General features: G+C 38.2%; 1 protein-coding gene across 4 annotated transcripts; it reads left to right on the forward strand.

The window, feature by feature from the left end:
* The first annotated feature begins 1,296 nt into the window (after positions 1 to 1,296).
* On the forward strand, positions 1,297 to 26,510 carry LOC101858473 (poly(U)-binding-splicing factor PUF60). 4 transcript variants are annotated; one of them, XM_035968301.1, is made up of 15 exons: positions 1,297 to 1,463; positions 5,409 to 5,469; positions 6,372 to 6,456; positions 9,239 to 9,364; positions 9,806 to 10,017; positions 10,833 to 10,891; positions 13,026 to 13,239; positions 13,730 to 13,857; positions 17,742 to 17,813; positions 18,579 to 18,681; positions 19,406 to 19,534; positions 20,159 to 20,417; positions 22,310 to 22,569; positions 24,287 to 24,476; positions 26,067 to 26,510. In XM_035968301.1, the coding sequence occupies exons 5-15, from the start codon at positions 9,928 to 9,930 to the stop codon at positions 26,174 to 26,176; spliced, it is 1,614 nt and encodes a 537-aa protein (XP_035824194.1). In that variant the 5' UTR covers positions 1,297 to 1,463; positions 5,409 to 5,469; positions 6,372 to 6,456; positions 9,239 to 9,364; positions 9,806 to 9,927; the 3' UTR covers positions 26,177 to 26,510. The 4 variants fall into 4 exon arrangements, with proteins under 4 accessions (XP_035824194.1, XP_035824193.1, XP_005092717.1 ...); XM_035968300.1 differs by lacking the exon at positions 6,372 to 6,456 and having other exon boundaries at positions 7,019 to 9,364; XM_005092660.3 differs by lacking the exon at positions 6,372 to 6,456.
* Positions 26,511 to 27,541: the final 1,031 nt, after the last annotated feature.

The following is a 27,541-nucleotide window of genomic DNA, read 5'->3' on the forward strand; positions in this document are numbered from 1 at the left end:
AAGCGCCTCTATAAGGCAACACCAGAATGTGCGTGCTTAATCACTACCTAAAAAACTACAAAACAACGAATTATAATTATGGGGAACAATTGTTGGTCAGTCGGGAGAAGGAGAAGAAAGGCCAAAAAAAAAAAAAAAAATTTTCTTTCCCAGGATTCGATCCCACGCCCGTTCACTCCGCGCGCAGTAACGCTGTCCATTCGGCCAGCACAGCTCCTTACTGGAATAGGTAGATTAGGCTTTATATATTTACAGCACTGTTTCAGAAGTTTCCGAACTGCTAAAACTGGAATCATAGGCCCAACACAATATTCACCACTGGCCTACCACAGCCAATCAGAGCACCACTAGCTTACCCACAGCCAATCAGCTTCTGGCTGACGGGCTGCTGCTAGCCGCATGTACGCTCAACACTCACTCTCATTCTCAATAACCTTGTTTCTGCACTGTGCGTGTTCCCGCCGGCCTAATATCCAAATCTGGACACCCTAGGTGGCCGCCGAAATCAATGGTGGGCTAGGCTAGGGTTTGCTCTGCCAAGGGCAATGGACCCTTTCAACGATGGACAAATTATTGGTCGAAACACTGATGATTGTACCTGCCCCTCATCCCATAGAGGCTTATCTCACGGCTTTGGTCATCCCTGGAGAAAATTAGTACTTGGTATCATTGGAAAAAGAGAGGACACGTTTTAATGGGATGGAGTCTAGACTTTCTTAGATCTATTAGGGAGACCTATCAATAACTGTAAGTGAGCATGTTTATGGATTATTAATCAGGTAAAATCCGTATTGCGTTTGCAGAGTCGAATCTGATCGAGCCACTTATTATATTATTGATTCCACTTTTTTTATAGCCTACTGCGAGTGACCGAAAACTATTTTTTTCTTCTAAATTTTAAGACCAGTTATGTGACACTGTGCCTGACGACCCGATATCTATAGGAAGCATAGGCCTACAATTTGCACTGGTCTCAAATATTTCATGGTAACTTCAAGAGCAAAAGTTATAAGTCATAGCTACTATAATAATATAATATTATTATGTAGATCTAGATTAACTCGAAGTGCTGACGATGTTATACACCACAGACAATAGTGTTTGTGAAAAAATTTTTCTTGGAAGTCTTCTTTGATTGTTATTATTTATTTATTATAATAATGATAATTATTATTATGATTATGATGATTATTATTATTAATACATTTCAATTTTCGTTGGCTTTCAGAGGCATTATAGGCCCAGCCATGCTCACATTACAAACACATGGCATTGCATTTTTTTTTGCTAGTCCCGAAGAAAAATCCGGAGTTTTGTAGCCGCGCTGTCGCCATCTTGAAGGAAAGAACGCGTTTACGACGATTCTGGAAGTACACTTTTGACTAAATTTGTAGCATTCAAACCATCAAGCGATGTCGTCACCCGTTCAGGCATTAACAATGTCAAATGGTACCACGTCCGAGGTGAGGTTTATAAAAATTAATGTCCTGCTGTTTTCTGATTTTGAATTTGACAGACCACCTTGGTCAGTCACAAACTCAAGTCTCAAGTCAAGACCAAAAAAGTGTCCTCAGTTCTGCTGAGTTAGGCTAGATCTAGCTCATGTTCAGCTTCCAAGTCACTCATCGAGTCACCTCAAGCTACTCCTGGCAACCAGACACACTGATTGACTTGTATTACATGTAGGCTACTGGCCCCAGATATGATCTAGATCTAGATTTAGATCTAGATTTTAGATCTACATCTAGAATTCTAGATTCTAGGCTGTTATACTGTTGTTGATGTTGTGTTGTTGTTTTCAAATCCCTTTGGCCGTGGGAGCATTTTGCTCTTGCCAGCGCAATGCCTCCCTCAAGTAACCTCATGTCCTTATCTTATCATCTGGTCAACGCCAGAGTAGAACAGGCTTTGTAAGTCTGTAGGTGTGTGTAGGAGCCTGCGTTGAAGAACTGCCAGGTTTGGGCAGTGAAGGAGATGTTCAACAGTCTCCCCTCGGCACTCCTCGAATATTGGGCGCTTTTTCGGTAGTTCCCACCCTGCAATTGTTATTCACGGGTTTTGGCCCCAAGAGTAGGGGGGTTTCAGGGGGGCTTGCCCCCCTGACCTAACAAAAATAGGAAGGGGGGTTCCTGAATTTTACCACAATTTAATGTTTTGCTGTTGTTAGGTTTGATATCTTAGCTCACCGCGAATCTAGATCTAGAAGTAGGTAAGGCTCAAATAAGGGGGGGTGGGAACTACCGAAAAAGCACCGAATATTGTGGTCCCGACTTTCGTTAACGTCGGAGAGCCGGAAATGACTCGGAAAGGTAAAAGTAAAACACCGCCCGATGTGCCAGAATGGAAAATGGACTCCAATTGGAGTCAAAGAAAAAAGGACAAAAATAAAGGAATTATATAACACACGTGCCTTAGGCAGGGGATGGGGGTACCATTGGGACAGGTGGAGAAGAATGTTGTTGAGGGCTTGCTTGGTGTCCCCATGGATCTCCCTCCGCAAAAACTTGTCCAGGTGGGAACTTAAAGTTGTCCATTGTACTCCTGCCATCTGCTTAAATCGTCTCTTGCAATTTTAGCTTTCGACTCTGTTCGTGCAAGGGCCGGTGACAGGTTCGACAAAATTCCTGTCGTGAATGACAGTCTGGTGTTGGTAAGGTGGATTTACAGGCAAATTTCTTATGTTACCATAAGCCTTCCACCCGTCAGAGTGGATGACTGTCCCAGGTGCTATACAGCGAAGGATGATGGGCAGCAGGGTTGCTGATGTGGGGTCCGGAACAAGTTCCAAGAACTCGCGTCCGGTGTTTCTATCAACACTCCCAAATACCCACCGCTCCGGCACAGCGTGTCCAACGTTGTATTTCCGCTTGGCCACAAGGCTTTCATCTATTTCTACGATGTGTCCTGGGGCCCCTATCATGTAGGGGTTGTTAACTAGCCAGTTGGCACAAATGTTCTCTACAATATTGGTACCTTTGTACCACAGTTTCTTCAGTCTCTCCAACTAACAGTTGTGTAGAGTTTACTGGAGTTTTAAAAGCCCCCCAAAAAATGAGTTGCAAAATTTTATGTAATTTTAAATGAGAGTTAAGAAAATATGTCTTTTCTCAAAGAGATTTTGATACTTTTATGGGCTGGACAGCAAAAAACTTTCTCCTCCCCCCTGCTGGATTTCACTAAGCTCATAATGCGCCCACATGTTGCTCAGTTCGTTGGGTTTACTCGCAAAATTGTGCTGTTGCAAAAAGTTTATTGCACCAGCTTCATCACATCCATGTTCGAACAATTAGTTCAAGGCCATCGAAAAATTAGCTTAAACAGAGCGAGTCACTTACCATACAATTAATTACATTTTTAATCACAACATATCCATTAGAAATACGCACTTCCAAAATCTAACAGGTGATGGAAAAAACACGCACCTCCAGAAGATTAGAGATCAACACCTGGAATAGCAAATTAGTTTCTCAAAATCTCAGAGATGATGAAAAAACACGTATTTCCAAAACGCATACCTGCTAACCCTACTGAAAAAAATCGGTATATTACTGACTTTTTGGTCAAACTACCGATCCACCGATTTTGATAGATAAGCCACCGACAGGCGCCCCACATGTCTTCTTTATTGCTGTAAAATTTCAGATCTTTGTGTGTAGTAGACCTACACTTTACGTTCCAATTAAAAATTACCCCCCATCCATTGACAAAACACTAGAGCTGGAACTAGATCACGGACCCAACACGCGAGCATGCAAGAGGCGCGTGATCGCTGGGCGGCATGTGATTGACTGCCTAAAACCAGAGAGTTTTAAAGTAATAGAATGTTAAAACTGCTACAACTAAACATGTTACCAATGACGTCATTGCGGGTTTTCCCGATACTGCTTTGCTAAGGTCAAAGATAGTACATAACAAGATGGGCCACTCAGCCAAAAAAGTGTCTGCAGGAAGTTCGCTCTTTGCTTCAGATGGCGCTGCAGTCTGTTTTGAGGCTCTTTTTCGTTTTTCCAGAAGAAGAATAGGAATAGCACCTCCTTGCGTGCGCAGATCGACTGCAGTTCATCAGCAGTTCGGGTTCGTTCAGTGCGAAGTTTTAGGTTTTAAAAAAATATTTTAATGACCTCTCGCCTTTAATTCTAAAGTAAAATTAAACGAAGAAAACAATCACCCTTTCCTCCGGAAAAGGTTTTTTGTAAGCGTAACCATTTTAAAAAAGCGTTCTTCCGAAATTTATTCAAAAACTTGCTAGTTTCACTTTGATTTTTTAAACTCAAGTAGGATAATTCGTTCGCAAAGGGTGCACATTTGTGAAGAGGGCGCCACCGAATTTTGAGGACACTTTTTTAATTGTCTCAAAGAGAGAAGTGGCCCCTCTTGTTATGTAGACTCTTTGCTAAGGTGTAGAGGGGTGATCGGCCACAGTTCAAGCAATGTAGCGCAATTCAACATATTTTCATGCAAATTTAATATTAGTCTTTTAGATCCAAAGATAGACTTAGAAAAAGTGATAGCAGCACTAGATTCTGCAATAAAAATCACTCGAAGAGGCCAAATTTCAGCAGGTATGACTGGCTGGTACCGAGAAGTGATATCGTTCGTTAGCTTGAGTAATAGGATTACTATTATTTGTAATGTCATCAGGAAGGTTTTGTAGGCCAATATTTTGATTCACAAACAGTTGTTTTAGATCAACAGCAGGTCTTGTGAACACATCTGTCCATCCATCATATAGATCTAGGTCTACCTGGCCTTGATCAGTATCCCCATGATCAGCTGGTCTTGTGCCACACCCCCCAACATACCTATCATTGTTGTCTCCACTTTCACTAGATCTAGATCTATCCTCACTCTTGGCCTGCTTCATGATCAATACTGCTTTCGCTGTGTTTCGTAATCTCTTTCTAGGTCTTCTTCATCCGATTCTGAATCTCCAGCGAAAAAAATCGTCTGTTGGGTACTAAACAACTCAGTTCTAGCCCTTTTACCTCTGGAAGTATATAATTGGGTTCCTTCACATTAGCTCACCTCATTTTTACGGTGAAGTAAATCCAATTTTTTTCACGAAAATCTTCCACAAACTACACTTGTAGAAGCACCGACGACATATTTGAATCGTCACGGAGCAAGTTTAAGATTTATAGCCATCGACTGTCTATTTTTAGTGCCTGGCGAGCCTAGAGCTGAGGCCACTTGTGGATCCCGCTTGAGGGGGAATCTGGATTTTTGACACGTTCTCGAATCCCGCTCAAGGAGTTAAGATGATACCAATAACTTATTATGCCCAAATTGTCGAGCCTGATTCCACCTCATCGACACATACATTTAGATTTTGCCTTGATTAAATTTTTAATTCATTGTTCACAATTACAACAATGGCCGTTATTCTGACAGTCTGCTTGTGGTTTCAGGGGCACAGTCCAGAAGATGGAGCTGGAGATGTTGCAGCAAAAAAGATCAAACTAGAGAATGGTAAGTTCTTAAAATGTGGATAGACGTGTGTCTCGACTTGTGTGAAGCTAAAACTGAAACGCACAGGCATCTTCCATGTGTGATGCAATGCCTTGATTGGTTTTTTGTTTTGTTTGTTTTGTTTTTGTTTTTCAGAGTCTTATGCTTTAACCCCAAACCTTATGGCCTACGTGTTGTAAGGCTCAAAGATATTTTTTGAAAAGCCAGTGATGATTTTTTTCAAATATGAGGTTCTTCTGATTGAGATGGGTTGAACTTTTTCTGTTTCGAATATTTGTGGAAAATAAAGTCTTATCAAGGTATTTAGTAATGAGATGGGGTTAGGGTACTTCCTGAAACAAGTTGAATTGAAAGTCAAATTAATATAGTAAAATCTGTCTTGAATAAGTGTCTTTTCTATCCTATTTGTAAATGACATAAAGAGAAAAAAAATCTGTGTATCGGTATCTTCGAGTCCTTTACAAGTAAAGTGAATTTAGGTCATGTTAGTACATTTTAGACATGAACATCTCCAATTTGCTGACAAACAGCTTTTAAACCTCTTATATAAGACTTCTGACATCTGATATTAATGGTATCTATAATTTTGAGAGATGTTGCATGGTTACTGACAATCATAGTCATAAACAATTTTAGATAGATAGGATTGATGGCACGTTAAATAAGTGGCTTGGTATATAAGCAGAGTGCCAAATACTGGAAATGTAATTTGTACAAACAAAACTACCTTTGAAATTAGTTTGGTCTACATTCTTCCATAGAAACATTTGACTTTGTATTTTTTATTGAGAGTGAAAGTCAGATGTACTGTTCATTCCAACGGGAACTCAATGTGTATTGTTGATATTATCCTGCTGCTCTCTCGTTTTTTTTTTCTTTCTTCCATTTCTTTGTGCTTTCAGCGGAACTTGCCGGAGGGCAAAAGCGTCAGTGCCCAGCACTATGAGGTGCAATCATTGAGTGGAATACTGGCAAGAAAAGTTCCACGTAAATAAACACAAGACAAGAGTCATTGAATCACCCCAGCAGATGTTTATTGTGCCTTTACTGACATGACTTGGAATATACAGCCATTTTATTAATATCCTTCCCCTCTTTTTTTTCTTTCCTCGAATTTTTTATGCTTTCAGCAAAACACACTGGAGGGCAAAAGCAACTATGCCAAGCACTAACGTGTGCTATCATTAAGTGGCAGTACTGACAAGAAAAGTTCTACTAAAATAAACACCAGGAAAGGATCTTTAAGTGAAACTAGACATTTTTGAAGCAAAATGTTCAGTTGTAGAATATTATTTGCTTGTGTTTCTTGTTTTCACTAGTGCCTTATTTTCTTTGTATGTGATAATAGTTGTGTTTTCTGGAAATCAGTTTCACCATAGTGCTATAAGATTATTATTCCTGACTTTTAGTTGTGGGAAAAGATATCCCTCGTAAAAGTGCATTGAGAGCAGTGTTTGGATTCACTGTAAAGCTGTTTCTTTATCTCTGTGTTTGCTATATGCCCCCTGTGAAGGGAGATCGTTTGTTCTTTCTTCTCTGTCTTTTTCAGCATATACCCATATGTGTACCTGATGATGAGACGCGCACTCTTCATAGAATTTCCGTATTGCTGTGATCGAATGAGTCCGGACAAAGCAGTAGATGAAACCGTTCATCATTGGCAAACTTTTGCTTTAAAAAAATTTGCGTCTCATTTATTTTGCTTACACAACTGCATCTACATGGAACACTTGATTTTACACCAAATTAGTGCTTATTTTCTTTTAGTGTGTAAAAGTTACTTTTTATAAAATATCAGGTCAGCTTCATTGTTTCATGATTTTCCTATTTTGAGTTTGAAAATAGTACCCATCCTAGATTGAACAAAATTATTTTTTCAAACCATGTATCTTAGGCATTAGCAATAAATGGCTCTAGGCACTGGGAAAATCAAATATAGAACTTATGAAATACTAAGCGAAATCCTGTGCTTTTGAAAGCTTGAATATATACAATCTTGTAAAGTTTTATTTTTGGTAATCTTTACCTCTGAGGCATTTCATACTGACTTCTTTTTCTGTAATGAAACAATACTGCCTTCCACACAACTTGACCTTGACCATCAATTATTTATTTATAGAGGCACCAGCCATCCACACAACTCAGGAGTATTTGACTGTTCTTCACATTAAGTACCAGTGTGTTTGTTTGTCTTCGTGACTATTTTTCAGATTTATTTTTGAAAAGGGGTACCCTTCACCTAGATTTGTCATACTTGTCTTGTGTCAGTAGGGTATGTAAACCGGTCCTCTATAGTGTTTACAATGTTAGTTCCAGCAGAATTAGTTTGATATCTTCAGAGTGGCTGAATTTTTAAACTGATTTGCAGAGGAAGTTGGGACACCATCAGTTTCATTACCTTCTTGCTCAATTTTGGTGTGATATGTTTGTGTGCATTAACATTTGAACAGTTTGACGAGGAAATGCGACAAATGCCATTCTCAAAGTTTTGCAGAAATTAGTTCCATCATATCTTGAAAGGTGAGGCCCCTTATTAAAAGAACTGCCGAGAGATGCGGTAGACCTTTTTTTGACAAACTACGACATATCTTCTGCGCGCCAATTACGTTCTTTCCTCAAGTCATGCAACTTTGATTGTGATGAATGGAAGTCGGTCAGCAGTTCTTTCCCTCACTTATAGTTTTAATGGGGATATGTTGCATTTTTGTCAAAAATGTATGGAGATCTCGTCAAGTTAAAGAATCCAGTTCAGATTTCATCTTACATCAAATATCAACTTAGCCTTTCATCATGTTTACTCTAAAAAACAAAGTTGCTGAGGATTATTCAGTAAGCGATTGAAGAACAGAGATCTTAATTTTTCTCAAAACTGGAAAAATGGATATGTAGCGTTTTGTCGTGAAACTGTTCATTTGTCCTTAACAAATCCGGACATTGGGCTTATTTCCCATCAGGTTTTAAAAGCTGCAAGTGCTGATGTCTGGGGCCCTGGCGACCAACCACTCTGAATATATTTGAGCAGGTCTATTCGAAACTTGATATATTATTTTTGTTGATCTACAAAGTTCCACCCTCAGCCATGATGAAGATGTGGATTGCACATAATGTTTGCTGTTGGTGTTTTTGTAGTTCAGTGGGGTTTTTTCAGTGTTGTTTTCTCTCCATACTTGCATTTCTCTTTCAGTCATTGAGTTGTTGCAATTACCAACCCTGGGAACAACATTTTAATTTTTTGTCTGCCTCTTACTTCGTCTTTACATAAATTGTGCAATTGCAGTGTCTTTTGAAGTCCAAATGTTTAGTCTTAAACTGGAAACACACTAACATTTGATGGATCCTCTTTAGTGAGGGATGTAAGAAGCAATATATTGAGATGACTTTCTCACGAGCAATTCTAGTTTGCTTTAATGCATGTATTTTAATTGAGGGATGCATTTCTTTCGGTGTAAACTTGGGCTGTTTCTTCAGTAGACTCCCTTTGTAATCTTTTGGCTGAAATGCTGTAAAGCAATTGCAGCACAACCCCTCCGACTACCTTATGGATACCATCCTCAGAACTACAATCATGCACCTGTAATGTGCCCACTGTTGCCTTTTTAACTTTCTAATTTGTATCAAATGATGATATCAGGTTTGTATGTTGATCCCAAGAACTTCGTGCATATCGAGCTATGGTTTGGTCTGCGTATTCGTTTGATCTTTTCAAAAATCGACAGGAATGAGTAATGTTGTGTTTTTCTCTTCTTTTTTCTGTGTGTTTCTCATGCAGTCTTAAGAGAAGGGGTTTATGCTTTCTACCAAACCAAACTACCAGCTTTTTGTCTGGAAGGACATGCAACGTCAGCTCCGCCATAACATGCTTTGAATGTCGGGCGGATAATCAACATCGGACGTGGTAAAGATTGCAATTTGATGTCAAATAGATATTGGCTCTACTGAGCAATGTTCACTGCTAACTTTCAAATAGATTTGAGATGATTCTTTGACAAAATTTCTTGTTCTCAGGAAAGGTGTTTGGAATTCAGTCAGAATACCCTATTAACTGCAAACTTTTTGAAATTTAGCAGTGCCAGTGTTTAGGTTCTGTCCCGTGAAAAGTCCAATAAAACTGCTAGACATGGGTTATTCATTTTTTATAACACTATTCTAAGTAATCGTATACGCAGAAGTTGCATGAATTAGTATATCTGTATGGAGCATGCATCGTATATTGTGACCATGTCCGCCTTGGTACCTTGATTCAGACGGTAAGTTAAATATATGGCTGTTGGATGTCTTGTTCTGAATGTTTGTTCTTGGGCTGCTCCTTATAGATGAATATTTGGTTCTCTTGTAGGCTCTGGAGACTCGAATGAGCCATACTTCCCTCAGTCCGAGCAGTCTGGACCCCTGTTGGAGGGTCCAGGTGCCAAACGAGATGTGAAGCCTTTCACCCCACCAAAACTGACAGTGGCACAGATGGAGGACATCCAGAGATGTAAGAAGTATGCTATGGAGCAGAGCATCAAAAGTGTCTTGGTCAGACAAACTATTGCACACCAGCAGCAGGTGAGGGTCAATTGTGAATCACACAGAGCTTTTATTTTCTTACTCTGATTTTGGTGGAAAGACAAGCATACCTTTTTTTTTCTCCTCTCATGTTTTCTAAACTTAAGAAACTTCTGTGTTGGTGAAATGATTAATGAGGTTGTTTGGTGCATAAGTGCTACTTAATTGGGGAAAATGAAATGTGCTTAAGGTTTTTTTCTACAAAACGCACTAGTTTTCTCTGGCTTCTCAATTCCAACTCGTTATGTTGTCCCTGCTTTTAAATTTATTTTTTTCTTTCTCTAATCTTTTTATTCGCCTTTTTATGTCACTCTCTTCCTCCCAGCCTCCAGTATGATCTCTTCATCTTCATACTTTTCAGTGTCGCTATTGTCCTTATATTGTTGTCATGAATAATACTGTGGTTATTGATCTGCATCCCCACAATTTCAAATTCAGTGCAATGCTATAACTTGCTTTGTAGCATGCTATGCTCTTAGATAATGTCTCTAATTTAGAGTCTAGTATTTACAACTTGCTAATTTTGTTGTAGTTGTTTAATTCTGATATCATCTCTATGTAAAAAAAACCTCTTCAGTTTAGAGCTGTGAATAAAGTGAGAGGTAAAGTGTTAATGACAAATCGGTCAGTGTTATAATTCTTGTTCCCGTCTGTGTCATAAGATTTGATTGAAATAGAAGCTAGATAACATTTGTAATTAACCGTAATAGCCTGTAAGGCTAGTTTCATTTGTGTTCTTGAAAGCACAGAATATGGATGTGCAATTTTTTGTGGTTTGTTTTGCTAAATTTTTCTTTTCTTTTTTTTTTTCTTAGCAAATGCAGAACTTCCAGAACACAGTCCAGAGACAGCAAGCCCTTGCCCTTATGTGCAGGTGAGTACAGGGAACCAAACTAAATGCTTCTGTAGAGATTGGGCAAAATGTAGAGGGTGTCAAAAAAAAAAAAAAAGAGGACACACTTAAAGGGCAATAAGTCTGTCATTGGCGCACTAATTTTAACAAAACTTCCGACAAATAAATTTCAACCAGGGGGACATCAAGTTTGTAAATGTGAAGAAAATCCATCAACGCCTTCGTGAAATATCGAGTTAAAAAAATTTCAACCAATTTTTGGATAAAACCCAAAATTTCGCATCTTAGAAAATGTTCAGCTACAGGGGCTTGATTGGCCTGTTCTGGTTTCTGGACAAGGACGTTTAACCACGTCCAATGCTTCCAATCTTCCGTATTTTTATGGAAATTCGTACTTTCTGACAGTTCCATACCTGCTCCTCAATCGTTATCAACTCCACTGTAAAAAGTGCAAAAGAATCAGGCTACCGAAATACCATGGCAAAAGATCTGTACTCGCCTTAAGTGTCGTCTTGTAGAAGTTACGGATATTTTCTGTAATTCTCTGGGAAATAAGTTGATGTTATAGAAACCTGCCAGATTGCGCATTTCCTGCAATCGGCCATTATCCCGCTATGTGTTTGTTGTGAGTTGGTCGGCAATACATTTTTAACCTGCGAATTGATCAAAACCAGGTTAGCCATGTCAGCAAACCTTTTGTGTCAATTTTCTACTTTCTTTCATTCACTCATTCTTTCTGTCTTTTGAAAATGTGTGCTTTGATCAAGTAAATTGACTTGTGATTTTAGACAGAAAATCAGTCAGAAACTTTTTTGGAAATTTGTATAGATCTCTGTCAGTGGTACAACGACAAATTAATTGAAATATAATATTAATGTGACTGAGAAATGGCAATGCTTTTGAACGTTGCCATCAATATAGGTGGAGAAATCAAACAAGGAAAAAATTGTGAAATAATAGGTTTTATGGGTTGTTTGCAATCTCTTCAAACAGGCTCCCAAATGCTACTTTCAACAATCTAAAAGCACAAAATTTCAATATCTTTAGGGCTTAGCCCCCAGACTCCCAGCAGAATTTTCCCCACTTTTCAGCTTCAGCTGTCGGAAGCACTGCACAAGTCAAATCAGATGGATATCTTACCATGCTGAGAAAGTTTGGGAGGAGAAGGTGTTATACTGTAGATGCCTGGTTCCAGTGGGATGGGGCTACACCCCATAGTGGGTTTTTGTGGGGAAACGCTTTGTATGACGAACGCTTACAAATGAATGGTCACCGTGTTCCTCCCAAACCGAAGTCTACGGTAACAAACCACAAACAATCGAACGGTTGAAACTAAACGATGAACAGGATGTCCCAAAAAATCGACCCAAAAACACGCCATAGGATTATTCAAAATTTCTAGTGGCGTATTGGAGCTTGTAGAGAGTGAAGTGGTCAATCCCTGGAGATTAAAATAGCCATAACCTCCCTGGATTTATTTGGCACTATAATTTTTTGCATTGCATATATACTTTTTCTTCAATGCACAGATAGTGAGTTTTTAAAATAGATCAGCATGGTTGATTTTTAAGGAGTTGCAAAGTTTTGAGTTTCACCCAGTTTTGGTGGAAATTTTAAAATACTTGATTTCTTTCAGACATGATGGTTGATTTGTTTCATTTTGACTAATGTAGTAAACCCCTGGTTGAATTTTATTTCTTCGAAGTTTCATTGAAATTGGTCTAAAGATGACCAAGTTATTGCCCGTTAAATGAGTCTTTTTTTTTTAGACGCACCAGTATTATGGGTATATTCAACCAAAGCAGCTCTATTTTTCCTTTCCTTGGGTAATTTATAGTTGTTTTTTTTTTCTTCCGAAAATGTTGTTTTATTTAGGGAGGTTTCATATATTTTATAAAGTAAAGGGATTTTTTTGAGTGGAAAATTTGTCTCAAATATGAAAAGGCAGCCCTCTAATTATGTCAACGTTTGGTTCAGTAAAGGCAATTTTTTTTGCAGGAAGGTTATCCTTGATTTGAATTTAGTCTGTGATTGCTTATAATGCAAAATTATGGCAACACATTTTTTGCTTGTCAAGTGTTTCTGAATGACAGGCTAGAGCAGAAAGCATCTGTTATTATTTTGTTTGACTTTGTTGTATGTTTTTCATTTTCAGAATCTATGTGGGCAGTATCAACTTTGAGATAAAAGAAGACACCATCAAGCAAGCCTTTATTCCGTTTGGACCCATAAAATCAGTGAACTTGTCCTGGGATCCTATAACAAACAAACATAAAGGCTTTGCTTTTATTGAGTATGAAGTTCCAGAGGCTGCCCAGCTGGCATTGGAACAAATGAATGGAGTCATGATTGGAGGAAGAAACATAAAAGTAAGTAATAAAACTAATGGCATAATTTTTTCTTTTGATTATTAAAGATCTGGATAGTTAGGAATAGATGTTCAGTAGGGATACTTTACATACATGGCTGTGCTAATTATAGAACACAGAATGACCCCTTTCCTGACAAGCAGCCACTTGATGTTTTTGAAGGCACCCTTTATATTTGTTTTTATTAGAGTTGAGTTTTGGGGGGGGTGTTGGTTCATAGCTCTGTTTTTGCCCCTTCAAAGTGGCTGATAAAGATTGTGTTCTTGCCAAATACTCTTTTGATACAGAAAAATGATAGGACAAAGTGTTAACATGTTCATATTCATTTCTCTTGTTTACTTTGCATACTAAGCGCTTAAATTTCACATAAACTTTCAAAACCATGAGCCTTGTTTTATTTAATGTCATGACAAATGAGGTTTGTGTGTGTGTAATAGCAGTGAAGTTTTTTAAAACAAATGTTTTTCCTATGTACTCTATTTGTGCCCAGGTTGGTCGGCCCAGCAACATGCCACAAGCTCAACCAATCATTGAGCAACTGGGTCAGGAAGCCAAGAACTTCAATAGGATCTACATCACTTCGATTCATGCCGATCTCACAGAGAATGACATCAAAAGGTAATGATTCTTACCTCTTACCTCAGTCACAGATTGACATTTAGTGCTCATATTCCAAGAGTATCATAGCAAGGAGATGTAGGGTTTTGGAGATATGGGTCTATTGGTTTGGCAACCACTGTATTTCTTGTTTGTAACGGTGATGACAAAAACAGATAAGTAGCAAGGCAATTTATGAACTTTAAATTCCATTTGTTTAGTAAACAAAGACTTTGTACACTATGAACTCCATTCATAATGGTAATATAAATTACAAGCTTTGTAACAATGACGCAGTGCTCAGAACATGTCATCATTGTTATGTACAAGAAAGGACACACATTGGACATTATCATTGACAACACATCACAATAGTGAAAGGCTATACAAATGCAGTTATCAAAGCCTCAGTAGCAGAAAAACACATGTGTAAAACAATTTTTAAACTAATATGAGGCAAAAACACAAAATCAGTGGAGCTGACTTGTACATAACAGTGATGACAAACATGACTTGTACGTAACAATGATGACTCAATGTACAGGAAAAGACGAAGTCATGCCTCCAGAGAGAAATGCGCACTCTAAGAATAAAAAAAAAACCCAGGAGAGGTTTCTTTTGCTTTGAAACAGATATCAGGTCATATCAAAGACAGTGGACGATCACAATTATGTTGCTAATTATGACAAACAGTACTCGTACATAACAGTGATGACAAAACATACTAGGAAAAAGTAAAATCATGCCTACAAAAAACAAATTTGCACTATGAGATACACAGATCAATAAAGGCATATTTTGCTTCTAAATGAATCTTGCTTGTATGAAATATATGTTGAAAACTTAGTGATATTAGCAATGATGACAAATATTACTTGTACATAACAATGATGACACAATGTATTGGGAAAAAGGCATATCAGTGACATCTATTGATGTAGATGGTGAACTTGTATTAGTACGTCAGTGCTGAATTACTTTCAAAGACAGCGTTTGCAGATCTAGGTAATTTCTGCCTTGTACTCCCTTTATCATCAAAGTTACTTGACGAACTATCATCATCATCATCTGCTATATAATGTGATAGTACCTGTAGTGGTTTCTCAAATACAAGATGTTTGGCAAAACAAAAACCGCTCTAGTATGCTCTTGGATCGCATTTGTCAAACAATTAATTTTCCAACACTGATGAGCTCTCCTTCAAATGACGGGCAAAGGGAATAAGTTTAGTTTAACATTTTCTGGTAGATGAATCCAGAGGTCACAACATAGTTGAGCATTTGCCAAATGGTGGGATACCTGGGTGTGACAAATGAGGTCCAAATTCAACTTTATGTAATAATTCTTTAATCACCCATATTATATAGCCTAATGATTGCTCTTTCAGGCTCAGTAACTGCCAAAGCTATATATGCAATGGTTTTGGTGTAATTCTGACTTGAATGACGGAAATAGCAAAAAGTTCGTTCATAACAATGATGACACAAATTTATGAATACTCAAAGTTCCTTTCTTCAGCTAGGCTGAGGTTATATTTTGAGACATAGCAAATAACTTCCAAAAATACATAGAATTGACAGTTTATAAAAATCTTTATTAATTTTTGATAAAATTACTTTTTTATGTCATAATAGTTATGAACGAACAATAAGTGACCAAAATACTATCAATTATGTCAAGTTTCAATGGCTAGAATTGTCTAAAATAACACTCTGGTTTAATTATAGTCAAGTGATAAATGAGAGACCATTTAACAGATATTTTTAAACGCAAACTGGTCATAGGGCATGTTATGCATAAATTTAAAGTTCGTTCATAACCATTATGACACACTGTTTCGTTCATAACTATTATGACAAATTTTACTTTGGGCCCCTAAAATTTACTTATATTGTTCTGTCTTTCACTTTCACATAAAATGGTTTTCATTTATGAGACTTTCCTTAAAATATGATAGATTCCTCTATGTAGGGAGAATTCAAAGTTTATTCACTGAAAAACCCTTAGAATACCTTTAAAATGGTTTGTTCATAACAATTATGACAAACTTCAATTTTGACCTAAAAATGTATACATTTTGATCTGTCATTCATTTTTTAAAACTTTTATTAAATGAAACTCTCCTCATAATATGTATCTCTGTACATGTTTTTAAAGTTTATTAACACTGAAAAGCCCTCAAAATATATAAAATGGACTATAAATAGTTCGTTCATAACCATTACTACAAAAGTATAATACTAATTAAAATCCACACCCATACACTTATGATAAAAATCAAAATATCAAAATGTATGCAAGGTCTATTCTGTCCTTTAGTTGAGTTAAAATTAAAAATACATCCCAAAACAACTGTAAATTACATGGAATAAGGTTTCGTTCAAAACCGTTATGACACACTGTTTCGTTCATAACTATTATGACAAATTTTACTTTGGGCCCAAAAAATTAACTTATTGTTCTATCATTCACATAAAATTGTTTTAATTTATGAGACTCTCCTCAAAATAAGGTTATATGTAGGAAGAATTCAAAGTTTAATCACTGAAAAAGCCTTAGAATACCTTTAATGGTTCGTTTATAACTATTATGACAAACTTCAGTTTTGACCTAAAAATTAATATTTTGAACTTTCATTTACTAAAAAAAATATATTAAATGAAAGTTTCCTCATAATATGTATCTGTGCACATGTTTTTAATGTTTATCAACTCTGGAAAGCCCTCAGAGTACAATATGTAGTTCGTTCATAACCATTACTACAAAAGAAAAATACTGATTAAAATACATATCCATACACTTATGATAAAAATCAAAATATCAGAAAGTAAGCAAGGTCTAATACATCCTCAAGTTGGGTTAAAATTAAAAATACATCCCAAAACAACTGTAAATTACATGGAATAAGGTTTCGTTCATAACCATTATGACACACTGTCATGTTCATAACATGATGACAATCCATTATGACAAGCATATTTTTGCCTCTTCTTCGCTTCTCTTTTGAGTCATCAGCACGATACTCTTCCATGTTCATTCCACCATGTAAAGGGATGTTGTGAAACAGTGGGAAGTCCCTCACATGATATTTTGCAGAAATATCATAAAGTGTTTGTTCATAACATCATTATGACAAACCTGGATTTTATCTCAATCAAAGTCATATTTAAGCAAAACCATGAGACGGAGCGGAAAATTACCCTTCTGATGGATCAATGTCAAACCAATGTTTAATACCGGTCATTCCTCGGGATGATATGTGTAACGATTTGGGTTTTCTAGACCTTGGAAAATCTGATGATGTAATTATGACACGAGTTATGAACAAACTTATAAATTTTACTCAGCAATAACATCATTAATATTAAAAAATAAAACCCTTCTAATGGACACGCGCTGTTATGATGGTGTATACTAATTATTTTCAATGTTTGAATGCACTACTGTTTGATAGTTTAAGATTAACAATATTCTGTATTTAACATACAATTACGTGTGCACTCAGGGTGAGTAAAAAATGCCCTATTTTTAGTATTATTATCTTTCTATGAAGAGATATAAGATGCACACATCAATCTACTTGCTCATGCAGCTTGACCAACTTATTTCCCTGCCATATGCATAAAGTTTTCAGAAGAAAACATATTTTTCCATGAGTAGTGGTTGATTTAAAAAGTCCTCATGCAAACACCCCCACCTTTTGACAAAAGCTCAGTTCTATCTTTTCAGTACTACAATCAGGACAACTGTTCAATTACAAAGTATCAATGAAACTTGCTCTCAACACGAGGATATGATTGGAAATACATTGAAAGGTCAACCTTGTAGTAATGGCTTCATTTGTGGCTTTTGATATATTATTGATGGTATTGATTGTTCTGAAATAACATTTTTTTTTTTTACAGCGTGTTTGAAGCATTTGGCAAGATCAAGACTTGTGAATTGGTTCAGGATCCAGCTAAAGTTGGAAAACACAAGTAAGGTTACATTTTGAATTTTTTCTGTGGTTTGATGATTTATCAGATTTTAAGAATATTTTGTGTATCACACTGAGAATGGCACCATTAAAAAAAATAGGTGATTTTAATCGGAGTTCTCATCCCTTTTCATCTTCGTGTGTCTCTTTGGAACAGTATCTCACAGTAGGCTCATGAACCCTCCCCTAATATGGTCTGCTTCTGTTAGTTCTTTTGTCTGATCTGTTAAGTCAGTCATTTTGCTGTTGTTGTGCAGACTTTGTAAGCTCTCAATTTTATTGTCATATTGTTGGGTTGTACATTCTGATGCCTTCTCAGCATTGAAATAGTTTTTGAGAATGTTGGTCTGCTCTTCAGATACATTTGCAAGGTCCACTCTGGTGTGGTTTGCTTCTTTTTTCCCTGTTGTCCTAATCTTTCTGTTTCTTTTCTTTGTGTGTTGCCTTCTAGTAACACCTCTGATCTTTGGCTCTTATATGACTCTATGTCATATTTGTATTGCCAGTGTGGTAAATCTCTTACTGAAACTAAAAACCTAAAAACGGGAACATTTTCTTAAAAGTGCAAGTAATGAATGATTAGGAATGAGAATCTCCATTTTCTGCAACAATAATTAGTCTTTCATCAGGAGAACATCAGCTGAGGTAAATTTTACATTGACATTTTTTGTTGATTTTGCACAAGTTAATAAAACAAGTTGAGCTGTGTTGAGTTCAGTTACAAATATTTTTTTCATTGCACTGATTTGTACTTTTTGCCTTCCAGGGGTTTTGGTTTCATTGAGTACGATACAGCTCAAGCTTCGTCTGATGCAGTCACATCCATGAATCTGTTTGATCTTGGTGGACAGTATCTACGTGTTGGAAGGGTAAGTTAAAACATTTTTTAGTCCACATGCTGTCAGTCAGATCGAGCGTCTTTGTCATTCTGCTTTCACATACATTGGCACGTCCTTGAAAATGGAAACAGTTGGTCTTTTAAATTTGATAACCATTTTCAGTCACTCACAAAAATATTGTCAATCGGAATATGTTTTTTTCTTTCTAGGAAAACGCGTTAATGTTCATTGTGTTTTTAATGTGTACTAATGGTATGTTTTTGTGGATGTTAAAATATGTTGGCTTGAAAAGCTCATCATGTTGTGCAGGTTTTACATATGAATCTAGGGTAACGAAATTGATTTCAGTAAAGCTAATTTAAGCACTTGATATGTTAAAGAAAAAAAGTGGTGACTCTTTTTGTACTTGCGTGTGAAATGAAAATACTGGGGCTGATGGATTGAAGAAAAAGATAATTGTTGTCTATGTTTATTCTTTTTTTTTTTTAAGGCATAGTAAATTTTTCTTGGTGGAGGGATGTCTAATGGGATAGTCCGATTTGTGGGTGGTTGGCGGGTGCTCTGGTGTGGTTTGCTCCTACTTTCCTTTAAAAAATCTATCGTCGAAATCTCCCCTCCTTTTTTATGTTTGTTACTCTCTTGTAACACCTCTAATCTTCTGGCGTTCACATGACCTTGTGCAGTTGCGAGCGCCATAAAACTTCTACTAAAAAAACAAAACATAGTCTGATTTACGTTTTTAAAAACTTTTCAGGCTATCACACCGCCTGATGCAGGAATCACCCCCTCCATCCCTCCAACTGCCATGCCAACAGCATCTGCTGTCGCGGCAGCAGCAATTACAGCCAAATTGACAGCCCTAGAAGCTGCACAAGTCCCACTTGTGAGTATTTGTATCAACAGGGTTTTTTTTTAATGGTTGCCGTAGTGTTTTACTGGTGGGTGTTTTATTCAATCGTTTCCTGTCGTTTGAAAAACTTAGCTCTGAGAGTACAGGTTGTGACAGCATACACTCCCTTTTACTGTTGATCACAATCATTAGTTACATGTATAGGCTTTGTAGAATATAAGGTACAAAGCTTGGAAAGGTTGGCAATACAGAATTTTATTTTTGTTGCCATTTTCTTTCATACTCAAGGGAGTGAGCACTGATGAGTAAAACTATTCATCTGAAAGTGAAAATTACAACTAGAAATATTATATGGTTTAAATTGTGTTGATAAACTCAAGGTAAATTAGCAAATATCTACATTTTCACATCCAACCACAACAATCCAAATAGAGCTTTTTGTACCAAAATGAAAAACATAAGCTCTTAGTGTGTTAGAAATTTAGGTGCATGTATTTTCTCGGTTTTGTTTGTTTTTTATGTTTCTTAATTTTGTTTTAATAAAGTTGATAGCAATTTTAAATGGTTGTTTTGGGCACTAATAATTTCAGTTTTTTATTTGTAGGACTGCTGCGTGTCTTTCCCCCTTTTTAATATTATTTTTTCTTTCTTGCTCAGGCACCACCTGGCTTGGCTCTGCCCACTCTGGGCGGTGCTGGTACTGTGATAAAGACACCCTCAGTAATCAGCTCCAGCATTACAGCCCCTCCCATGGCTCCTGCCCACCCGTCAATGCCCAAGCCACCCACGGCCCCGCCTGTGCCGCTCATGTCCTTGCAGACAGCACCTGTCCTCCCAATCCTCCCAGCTGCGAATCCGCCTGCCATTGGTCTCACGTCTTTGCCACCGTCGATGACACTAGGACAGTCTAGTCCAGGTAATATGGTGGTCCTTTCATCTCAGAGTTCTTTTAAAGATATATTTACAACTACCAAGGGATCTTTTACATGTGAAACTTTTATAGGGAACTTCGGAAATTTTTCATCTTTACGTAAAGTTTGTTGGTGGATTTAACTCTCCAAGAGTCAGGGGGTGTCATGGAACATTATGCCTGTTAAGCTATTCCAGCATTCTGTTATTTTGTTTTGAAATATATTTTAGATACAGTATAATCTGCTTATTTCGACATGCTTTGGGAAGTGGATTTGATGTCGATGTATAAATTTTAAGCTGGCTGCTACCCTTGATTCTTGAAACTAACAGAGGAGGGTGTGTGTGTGTGTGTTGGAGGTACGGTACCAAAGACCGAGCAACGCGATGTGCACACTACACACCAGCGCAAACTTTGTTGTAGCATTCTTGTAAGGCCTGTTTACGGCTGCTTGCTGGGGAGAATGAAAAGGCGAGGCAGTGACTCGCTGACCGTGGCACTTGCCAGCGACAGACTGAACTGAGTGAAAATGGGATGGGGAAGGGGAGTGAGCTATCGGGAGTGGGGGTAGGGAGGTAATGCCCAGCGCGCGAGACGCTCACGTCTGTGAGGCACTACTGTGTTGGAGACTACACTGTAGGCCCTACATGATGTACTAAAGCATGGTGTGTCGATATTAGGCTACTTTGCGGGTATGCGGACTTAATGAAGAACAAATGCGTTGACAGTTAGTTTGGCTTTCCCTCGCATTTATGTTGTGGGCTTTATCAGGTACTCAGGAAGCATGTCGATAAAGCAGAATGGAACGGGAAAAAAGTGTATATAAGAAATTGTTTAACTCACTTGCGACTGGGCCCTTTCACCAGCCACAAGCGTTGAAGACTGGCGTTTTGGGGGGTATTTCAATAAATCACCACAACTCTCAGAATTACCGTATTGTAATCATTTTTTGACACAGTAAAGTAACATTCAAGCTTAATCTAATACAAAAAACTAAAGTTGTCTAAGTCTAATACTTTAATTTGTATGATTTTTTAAAAATTGGCATGAATTTGAATTTCGAAAAATTTCCAGAGACGTGACAAGTAGAATGAAATTCACTGCAACAACAAAAATAAAAGTTCAAAGTGTTCTGGTTTTATTTGTATACATGTGCAAGTGTTTGGTGAAAATATAAAAGCTGGTCTGTGCATTGATTCAGACCCATACACTGAATTACATGAGACAGATGTACGGCACGACGTTGTGATTTCGTTGCGCGAAAACCAACACCGGTACTAGTGCTAGATCTAGCCCTAGAACTACGACTCGGGCCGTGTTCGGGTACATATCCAGGATCCTAACTATTAGACACATCATATTCTGAGACACTAGAACTAGTAAAACGTACAGAAGTATAGAAAACGGCGAAATTATGTGATTCTTGTTCATGCGACTTCTTCGACCGTTACTACGACGCGACTGTCGGATTACTATGAGCTGTATAGAAAAAAACAAAGCGCGAGTTCCGGTCTGTTCAACCACAGTTGGGGTCACTGTCCTTCACCTTCAATAACTTAAAAACTACCGGCCCCAGAGATACGAAACGAAATCTAAGTAGCCCAGGCTTGGCCAAACAAGGGTACGAGGCGGGTCTCGCGATCCGTGCGTGATTTGTAGACCGAAAAAAAAATTCCAAAGTTGGTCACGCAGGGCTTGTGAGACCCGACGCGAGCGTCATGGCGGGGGTCACGCAACTGTTGTGTGACCCGTCTGAAGTGAGTTAATGAAGCCATTGAAGGAAAAATTTCGTAATTGGAAAATATGTCGATGTCAAAATGTCGATAAATCGGACGTCGATATAACTGGATTATATTGTATTAATATATCTTACGTTATTTGTTTTTCCTTCATTACAGCATTGGCTGCTGCAATGGTAAATGCCATGGCTTTGAAGAAGGAGCCATCAGCAAGTCAGTTATCCTCTCTACCTGGATTGACTGTCGCCTCACTGGGCCAGACACCAGTTAGTGCTGCCGGTGCTGTAGAGGAAGAAACTGAGGAAAACAAGGGCAACCAGGAGGAGCTTCCACAGACTCTGGAACAACAAGAGAGCATGAAGATCAGTGGCAGCAATGCCAGACATATGGTCATGCAGAAGTTGATGCGGAAGTCTGAGGTAAAGATGAATGCTTCACTTTTATGTCTTGTAGTTTCTTGTAACTATGAAATTGGTGTGTAAGTCAGAGCTACTCAGAATGACAGTGATCATAATGTAAAAAAAGGAAATGTTAGGTCACTTAATATAGAAGGTGATCTCTGCCTTTTTGTTAACACATTACACCCTAACTTGCCCGTGAATTTCCTTATGCGCTGCACGCTAACTCGCCCCGAACCGCCCGCGCCGGCCAAACAAAATCTCGAGATTTTGGTTTTCATAGTTATTGCAAAATGTTTGTTTCCGTTTGATACCGAAACATTTTTTTGCGGGCCAGTAGTTTTAATATTAGAGTCGATTGAAATGCGATCACGTTTCCGACACTTCGAAGGTGTCTCGACTTGTTAAAAAGCAACACAACTGAGTTTGAAAAAGGAAATAATGATGGATTTGAGTTAAAACAAGCATGTGACAAATCAGATATAGATGAAAATGTTGTAGCCAGAGTTAGGGCGATTGAGATTTATCAGATGTAGAATTTAGATCTAGGGCCCGACCGTGAGGCTGAGAGGGACATGTAGGGCACCCCGATTGAACTAAAGTTAAAACATTTCCAACAGTTTGCGCATACATAAAGTTATATTTATCTGAAACTACATTTATTTTTCTTTCAAACTTTTTTTTTTCTCAGGATTTTTGGAATTTATTTAGTATTTTTAAAATGTGTTTTTTTAAACGCTTGTATTTACGGGAGGTGGGTTCCTTCCCCTTGCTTAGGATCAAGGAAGGGACTTCCCATCCAGACCTTTAGGGTGTAATGTGTTAAGTTTCAAATAGAAGTTGTCTCGAGCGAGGCCTACTTTTTGACCCCTGAGGGTTCCTGCAGTTTTGTCGACCACAAAAAAAACCTGGAAGCTATCATATTAAAAAATTGCAACTAAAGAGAGGAGTGCTCTCTCCGAAACTGGAAACTGCCTCTAATTTTACTGTTTTATCAGAACAGTCAGGCACAGATAACATGAACACGGAAAACGAAATCAAGAGGTAGCTCAAATAATTTGCCATTCCGCAAGTGATATATTTCATTTTTTCGTTATTGCTTGACTCAAATTATGGACCTGTCAAAATACATTTGTCAATCCTCGGAATTATCCGTGCCCATCTGTATTTTGAAATAGAAAAAATCAGATTTATGGTGCAGAAAATTACTATCCCGGCCTGAAATAAACAGCACCAAGAGTTCATTTTACTTTAGTGTGTTGGACGTTTTTTTTAGTTACACAGAAATAACTTATAAGCAATTTATTATCTTTGATGTATCTCAGCTTGCTGTGGAAAAATGAAACAGGATCCCAGCCAGTAGAAGTATTTTGTGGATGATGGGATAATATTGTTTCCTAAGCTCTGTCTGAAATACAACTCTTGTCTTTACTCGTGTCTGTTCCAGTTTACAGACCTCTACTGCAAGTTTGGGGGGGGGGGGGGGGGTTCCCTTAGCCCGAGATAGCCAAAAAAGTATCACATAAAACTTGACCAAACCTTTAGCGGACAAAACGAGTCAACTGCTGGCTCGCCGCTGGATGGATAATGCCCAATAATATACATGTACACAGGATCCGTCCACCAGTTGTGAAGCATGTTCGGAAAAAATGTATACACAGGAACTGTTGCAAGTGAAATAACAGCCCTTGGACCCAGTGCCATATGTATTTTAAACATTTGTCCTTCTCTGTTGCAGTGTCGAGTGATGGTGTTACGGAACATGGTGGGACCAGAGGACCTTGATGATGACCTTGAAAGTGAAGTGACAGATGAATGTGGCAAATTTGGAACTGTGAACAGAGTGATCATCTACCAGGAGAGACAAAGTGAAGAAGATGATGCAGAAATCATTGTGAAGATTTTTGTTGAATTTTCCACCCAAGAAGGTGAGTTGTTGAGATTTTATTGCTCCTGAGCAGTAGATTGTTTGGAGATTTAACCAAGTTAGAAAATTGATGAAAATGTTCTTTACTTGACATGTAAAGTGTTGGGACATTTTCACATTTATGGGAGATTTCTAAGCTGAATGAGGAACAGGTGCTTACACTGTAACGACACATAATTCACAAGTAACACTGTCATGAGCTGGTGACCATTCCTCTGTATCAAAAACGTCAGCCATTAAAATACAACTTCAAATGAAAATGCTTTCATGTTAAGCTAACCTCAAAGGCAAAAAGATGCCAACCGTAACCTTCTGAGCAATGTTCTTGCTGGATATAAGTTACTTTTTTACATTGGAAAATAAATGTGAACATAGTGCTGACATTCATTTGACTTGGTGGGAGCTGAAATTCAATGGTATTACCCACCCAGCCAATTGCTCCAATTTGCTTTCCAGCCTCCAGTACTGTATAATTCTGTCCCATGTTGTCAAAACTCGGTACGGCTTTCCTAGTATGATCTGATATGGTGACTACCAACAAGGACTGTGGGAGCTTCATGGTCTAGAGGTTAACCCTATCCGTACGCCCTGGGGTCACTTTGTACCCCCGGGGTTGTATTCTTCACAATTTTGAATACTTCTGGTACGAAGATCTCTTTGAAGCTTTCAGTATTTCTCAAAAAGTCATTTTGACAGACTGCTATGCAAAGCGTACAGATGGGATTAACGAGTAAATTTCCTCTTTGAAAGTGGTGGCACAGAGTTCCACGCGTCGTATGGATACGATAGTAAAACACTACATATGGATATGGTTAAGGTGTTCGCCTCTCATTCAAAGGTCCCGGGTTCGAATCCAGGTAGCAACGGAAAGATTTTCTCCTCTAAAATTGTCTCCTTTCACCTCCTTTCCTGCTCTCTAGCAATGTTCTGTCGTCTGCTTTCGTCTCCACTTTCCGCCCCCACCCCCTCACCTCCTTTGCCCCTTCCTCTACTCTGGGCTCCTGATTCTTTCTGCAACCTTTCTACTGCTACTCCTTGGCTCCTTCTCACTGCTGTCTTTCAGCCACACCCCTGATCTTCTGGTAGGAAAGATGTTCACCTAGCCTTGTCGGACAAAGGCGAAAAGTCTCAGAGGCCCCATGTGCAAGTTGCGCATGTTAAAGATCCCTTGGTGGTCTAAAATCGATAAGAGTAGGCTTCGGCCGCTACCCGGGGAAAAATTCAAAATTTTCTACCAACTGAAAAATGTTAAATGTGTCCCGCGCGCTCATATGACCGTATGCAGTTGCGAGCGCTGTAGAACGCTTTCGCAAACTTAAAAAAAAAATCGAGGACTGGTGGTTGTTTTTACATTTATAATTAATATAGCTTCCAATAGTCTTTGAGATCTGGCAGCTTTCCCTTTTATTTTGTATTTGTTCGTTTAACATATTGGTGTATGTGTTTCATTGTTTATTTAACGGCAGGGTTGGCACTTTGTTTTCTATGTTTGTGTGAGCATACAGTGGGTGGTTTTTTTTTTGGGGGGGGTGGTTTGTAATTCTGCCACATATTTCTTTGACTGAAAATTGTTTTCTATATCTCTCTACAGAAGTGGAAAAGGCATGTGGATCTTTGAATGCCAGATTTTTTGGAGGAAGAGTTGTTACAGCTGAGAAATATGACCAAGACATGTATGATGCTGATGATTTGTCAGGGTAGATAAATGCGTGTGAGTGAGTGAGTGAGATAGGCAGAGAAAATGATGCATGACTTGATTTGATGCATGATTTTAATTTGAATGAGAGCGAATGAGAACTCTTGTGTATAGATAAATACAAACTATTTTAATGAACCATTCCCATATTACACACAGAGCACTATCTGCTTTGTGGTGAAGATGGTTCTGGTGTGCTTCGTGTACTCCACCCTGTTGTCAGTATTTGGTACACCAGTGGACATCTGGAAGTGTTACTTGTTGCTTTGACTGTACAGCTTGTTTCCCTACACTTAATTTTCCTACCCTTCTAATGGAATAAATTGGTTGAAACTACTATATGATTGTGTTTGGTGTAATTAATCAAAAGAATGCAAGTACCTTGGTATGATGTGTAGCCAACTTGATGATGTTCTTGTACTAGCTGTGCTCTGAAAAGGTCTCTGCTGGAGAAGTTTCCAGCCATCATCCACTTTGTAGGTGGATGGTCGGTGGAAGTTCTTTTTTGGTCTATTCTTTCTTCTATTCAGTGTTGCTGTTGCCCTGTTCTAGGGACATAGTATGTTGTAGTCCACTTGACCTATTTTTTGTGTTAAGATAAACCAAAGTAATATGTGCACCAGTAGGCCTACATATTTTGTGGATTTGTCTCCTACTTTTTAAAATTAATAGATGGTTGTGGCTCTATCCATGTTGTGAAAGTCGGCTCTAGACCCGTAGACATTTGAGTTTACAGTTAATAGAGATATAATGTCTGCTCTATCGTAGCTGAGTTTGTGTTGGGGGAACATGTTGGATTACTCCAGGTGCTGGAGTGCATGAGAACTGACTCGAGACCATGTAGAATGTTGAATCATTTGCTGTGATTTCTCAAAACTGCTGAACAAAAGATGTGCTTTTAGATGGAGAGCAAAAACTTGGAATTTCTTTGGTGGCCTAGTGGTTAGGTACCGGGACTCGCATTCCAAAGGTCATGGATTCAAAGCCCTTCAAAGGCCCGACATTGTGTCCTAGAGAAAGGCACCTTCGTCCAATGGGTGGGAATGGGTACCCTGCTATAGACAGCAGAAGATTTTGTTATTATTATTGTTGGAGTACGTGCAATCCACAGTTTGCACTGTATGCTGCCAGGGAAGCTGAGAATGTTTCTATGTGTTCTATGGTCTGGTTGGGTGGTAATAGTTGTAATGTGCATAGAGCATGCTAGCCTATAGAGCGTGGTATGCACTATTGAAACACAGTTATTGTTGACATACTAAAATTTAAATTCCATATTTCCCCCCGGTGAGCAAGAATGATTAGCTTTGTTGAAATTCTTGGGCTATTCTTTTCCTAGGATTTGATTGCTTTATTAACTTGTATTGTTCCAT

This window comes from Aplysia californica, unplaced genomic scaffold (assembly GCF_000002075.1).
Source record: "Aplysia californica isolate F4 #8 unplaced genomic scaffold, AplCal3.0 scaffold00050, whole genome shotgun sequence".
Taxonomy (NCBI): Eukaryota; Metazoa; Mollusca; class Gastropoda; order Aplysiida; family Aplysiidae; genus Aplysia; species Aplysia californica.